The sequence below is a fragment of the Camelina sativa genome, chromosome 7 (assembly GCF_000633955.1).
Source record: "Camelina sativa cultivar DH55 chromosome 7, Cs, whole genome shotgun sequence".
Classification (NCBI taxonomy): domain Eukaryota; kingdom Viridiplantae; phylum Streptophyta; class Magnoliopsida; order Brassicales; family Brassicaceae; genus Camelina; species Camelina sativa.
The window spans coordinates 4,548,223-4,553,245 of record NC_025691.1 but is presented as its reverse complement, the minus strand read 5'-3'; the positions used below and the strand labels follow the sequence as shown (position 1 = coordinate 4,553,245).

Genomic DNA, 5,023 nt, shown 5'->3' with positions numbered 1-5,023 from the left:
GTTATACTTTTCTGATCTTTCAGACGAGTGGACTACGGTCGCATACTCTATCTTTGCTTGTGAATGATGTTCCAGGAGTTCTTAATATTGTGACTGGTGTTTTCGCTCGAAGGGGATACAATATTCAGGCATAGTCTTTACCTCTCTTACACGCGCACATACATTGTACTTGGGTTTTACTGATTCACTGAAAGATCTTCTTTTTCTTTAGAGCTTGGCTGTAGGACATGCTGAAACCAAGGGCATTTCACGCATTACAACAGTTGTTCCTGCAACAGATGAATCGGTCAGCAAATTGGTGCAGCAACTTAATAAACTTGTAGATGTGCATGAGGTGAGATTACATAAAGCAACTGTCTTTCTTATATATTAAATAGTTTGAATGTTTTTGATGACAAGCTTTCCTTTGCTATCTTAGACCAAGTACCCTTTATTCAAAATGTAGATTAGAGGAAGAGCTTCTGCTATCTGTACAAGCTTGATGAAAATACTTTAGAACATGATTTACCGTAACTTTCCGAGCAGTTATTAACTTTGTGAGGATTTCTGCAGGTCCATGATCTTACTCATTTGCCATTTGCTGAAAGAGAACTGATGCTGATTAAGATTGCCGTGAACGCTACTGCAAGAAGAGATGTCCTAGACATTGCTAGTATTTTCAGGGCTAAAGCTGTTGACGTATCCGATCACACAATTACTTTGCAGGTAAAATACATTTCTCATAAATTGGATTTTTATTTAGGTGTGATTGCATCACATATGAGAGATCCTTACAGTTGGAGATCTTTTAAGTTTCACATCTTTCCATAGGTCTTCTTCACCTTGTTTGACGTAATCAGAGTCCGTTTGAAAAAAAAACTATGAAGCAGACTTGAGATTTTCCATTTTAAACTATTTGTTCGTTTAGTATATTTAATTTTGGATTTGGTATTGAAATTTGTTGGCTGTGGATATAGCTTACTGGGGATCTAGACAAGATGGTTGCGCTGCAAAGGTTGTTGGAGCCCTACGGTATATGCGAGGTTTGTTTCTCAATTAACTTTCATCTCTTAGTTGATGCTATGATAAACCCATAGGATTCTTGCCATGCTGCGTCAATTGTTCGGAGAAAGTCCAAAGATTCAGTTGTAGTCTCTCTAGTAAAATGAATAACCAAAGCTGGAACCAGTTTCATGATGTATGGTTCTAAGTATTCTGGTTGTGCTTAAAACAAGAAACAGTTTGACAATACTGTTGACTGACGCATCGCATAAATCTTTCTAATGAACAATCAAATCACAGGTTGCAAGAACCGGACGTGTTGCATTGGCTCGTGAATCGGGAGTGGACTCCAAGTATCTTCGTGGATACTCCTTTCCTTTAATTGGTTGAATAGAGTTCTTCCATGGAAGAGCAGAAAAACTTTTGAAGGTAAAAGTTGAAAGTTTCGTTACACAATTTATAAGCCAACGCAAATAGAGAAACTGAGGAAAAAAAAAAGAAAGAAGTTGTTAAGATTACTCTTCGTTCGTTTTCGTTTTCAGTTATTGTGTTAATCTTATCATCATCTCGCAAGATCACACTTGAGTGAGTCGTTTATTAGTATCAAAGTTACTGACTAAAAAGAGAGAACACAAATGGACTTTGTAAATGTTAAAGAGTCAAAAGTCAAACTAAGTAAGCCTTGACTGAGCCGGACGTGTACCTGCAATGTTTGTCCCTACTTGTCATCTAGAAACTCTATTCACTTGCATTAATAACTTAACGTTACTTTTATCTAGTTCACATAAACTTTAGTAAAAACGCGATTATTTGCTAAAAGATTGTAAATTACTCTCTAATTTGAGCCAAAATTTTGGCTCGAAGGAGTTATTAAGCTAAATCTAACTTTTATGAACGTGAAAGTCCGTCCATACTACTCTTACTTTTAGGCTTTAGCCACTTCTCTAAAACATCCGACCCATTTTGGTTTACATGACTATCTGGGAAAGTTTTGGAGTTGAGTTCATTGGATAACATGTGATATCTTTTTTTTTTTTTTTGTCATCTGGGTTTACCATTAATAATCGGAAGGATTACAGGAAATAACTAAGTAAAGTTACTAAATTATAGAGTTATTCAATTATGCTAAACAGATTAAATTTAATTAAAATAATAATGCAAAATATTAAATAAAACTGTTGTAAATTCAGATGATTAAAAAGCTAGGCCTAGGGAATTTCTCAGGAAATTATGAAATATTAAATCAATCAATAAATTAGGATTCAAGCAATTAAGATCAGATGTAGAACTCTAAACACTTTTTATAAATTAAATCAGTTCTCACTGCAAATAATATCTAAATTTAAAACCAGAAAATCCAAATCTCTTTGTAAAATTCTAGGTTAAAAATCAGCAATAAAATCAGGTTTAGATTGTTCACAAAATTATTAAATCAAATCTCTTTGCAAGAAATAATTTTGCTCATCAAAAGGTTTTATCAGGAAAATCAATTATATTCTCATATCAATTTATTTTCCTAAAGTATTAATTCTAGATGGCCAATCAAGGATTAATATGAAGAACAACCTAAGATGAAGATCTAGATAGATAATGAATCCTAAATAAACAGATCTAATAATTCATAAAATCCCTGTGAAAAACCCTAAACCTAACAAGCAAACTACTCAGACATAATCAATGAAGAACAAGACATGATTCTGAATAATAAGCAATAGAGATTAAAAGAGTAAGAAAGGAGTTTAAGAATTCTTCTCTCAAAGCAGTTCAGATCTCTCTCTCCAATAGCTCTCAAAAATCTCTCAGGGTTGCAGAAAAATAAAACTTGCTAGAATAAAACTTAAGGGTTTGGAAAACCTAAAAACTATATATATATGTCCTAAAACACGTCAGGGACTAGTCTTGCAAATATGGAAAACTTCGGGCAACTTTGTAAAACTTCCAAATTTGGCTCTCTCGTCGGTTTGGACTGGGTGTCGATCGATGCTAAGGCAGTGTCGATCGACACCATCTCCTCTGATCGATTCCAAGTTGATTTCTTGCGGATTATTGCTCCAAACTGATCCAAATTGCTCCACTTTGCTCCTTTCATGCTAAAAACCTGTAAAGACTCAAAAACAATCTAGAAACAAATGAAAAGACACTAAAAGACTCCTTATATCATGGTTAAAAACCACAAAAACCATGATATATCAACTCCCCCAGACTTAGCCTTTGCTTGCCCTCAAGCAAAACATAAACTTAGACCTGTGAAAGAGGTTTGAAGACAGGGAACTCACTCAATTGCATGATGATTCTTATTTGCACTCTTCATTTACCTGACTCAAGAACTTACTACTTATACTTAACCATGATAAGCATCAACATTCCTTACTCAAATCCCACAATCCTTTGGAATCTCTGAAATCTCCATTGTCATCTCATTATATAAATTAAAGCAAGAACATGTGAGTTCTTACCTTGGTGTATCGATCAGTGGCATATGAACTCTCTTCAGGCCAAGACATTCTTCATATATCACCTTTTCTCTCCCTTTTCTCACTTCCAAAGATNGATGGTTGCGCTGCAAAGGTTGTTGGAGCCCTACGGTATATGCGAGGTTTGTTTCTCAATTAACTTTCATCTCTTAGTTGATGCTATGATAAACCCATAGGATTCTTGCCATGCTGCGTCAATTGTTCGGAGAAAGTCCAAAGATTCAGTTGTAGTCTCTCTAGTAAAATGAATAACCAAAGCTGGAACCAGTTTCATGATGTATGGTTCTAAGTATTCTGGTTGTGCTTAAAACAAGAAACAGTTTGACAATACTGTTGACTGACGCATCGCATAAATCTTTCTAATGAACAATCAAATCACAGGTTGCAAGAACCGGACGTGTTGCATTGGCTCGTGAATCGGGAGTGGACTCCAAGTATCTTCGTGGATACTCCTTTCCTTTAATTGGTTGAATAGAGTTCTTCCATGGAAGAGCAGAAAAACTTTTGAAGGTAAAAGTTGAAAGTTTCGTTACACAATTTATAAGCCAACGCAAATAGAGAAACTGAGGAAAAAAAAAAGAAAGAAGTTGTTAAGATTACTCTTCGTTCGTTTTCGTTTTCAGTTATTGTGTTAATCTTATCATCATCTCGCAAGATCACACTTGAGTGAGTCGTTTATTAGTATCAAAGTTACTGACTAAAAAGAGAGAACACAAATGGACTTTGTAAATGTTAAAGAGTCAAAAGTCAAACTAAGTAAGCCTTGACTGAGCCGGACGTGTACCTGCAATGTTTGTCCCTACTTGTCATCTAGAAACTCTATTCACTTGCATTAATAACTTAACGTTACTTTTATCTAGTTCACATAAACTTTAGTAAAAACGCGATTATTTGCTAAAAGATTGTAAATTACTCTCTAATTTGAGCCAAAATTTTGGCTCGAAGGAGTTATTAAGCTAAATCTAACTTTTATGAACGTGAAAGTCCGTCCATACTACTCTTACTTTTAGGCTTTAGCCACTTCTCTAAAACATCCGACCCATTTTGGTTTACATGACTATCTGGGAAAGTTTTGGAGTTGAGTTCATTGGATAACATGTGATATCTTTTTTTTTTTTTTTGTCATCTGGGTTTACCATTAATAATCGGAAGGATTACAGGAAATAACTAAGTAAAGTTACTAAATTATAGAGTTATTCAATTATGCTAAACAGATTAAATTTAATTAAAATAATAATGCAAAATATTAAATAAAACTGTTGTAAATTCAGATGATTAAAAAGCTAGGCCTAGGGAATTTCTCAGGAAATTATGAAATATTAAATCAATCAATAAATTAGGATTCAAGCAATTAAGATCAGATGTAGAACTCTAAACACTTTTTATAAATTAAATCAGTTCTCACTGCAAATAATATCTAAATTTAAAACCAGAAAATCCAAATCTCTTTGTAAAATTCTAGGTTAAAAATCAGCAATAAAATCAGGTTTAGATTGTTCACAAAATTATTAAATCAAATCTCTTTGCAAGAAATAATTTTGCTCATCAAAAGGTTTTATCAGGAAAAT

General features: G+C 33.9%; 1 protein-coding gene and 1 long non-coding RNA gene across 2 annotated transcripts in view; both read left to right on the top strand.

Moving 5' to 3' along the window:
- LOC104700286 (acetolactate synthase small subunit 2, chloroplastic-like) overlaps positions 1–1,671 on the top strand; it is a 6,252-nt gene extending 4,581 nt beyond the window's left edge. Inside the window, exons 9-12 of the mRNA XM_010415780.2 lie at positions 212–334; positions 553–705; positions 957–1,022; positions 1,282–1,671. Of these exons, the coding sequence (XP_010414082.1) occupies positions 212–334; positions 553–705; positions 957–1,022; positions 1,282–1,371 (432 nt within the window). The 3' untranslated portion in view covers positions 1,372–1,671. The remainder of the gene's footprint in view (positions 1–211; positions 335–552; positions 706–956; positions 1,023–1,281) is intronic.
- Positions 3,532–4,226, top strand: LOC104700285. The gene is made up of 2 exons (XR_753549.1): positions 3,532–3,577; positions 3,837–4,226. It is a non-coding gene; the product is annotated as an uncharacterized LOC104700285 (long non-coding RNA).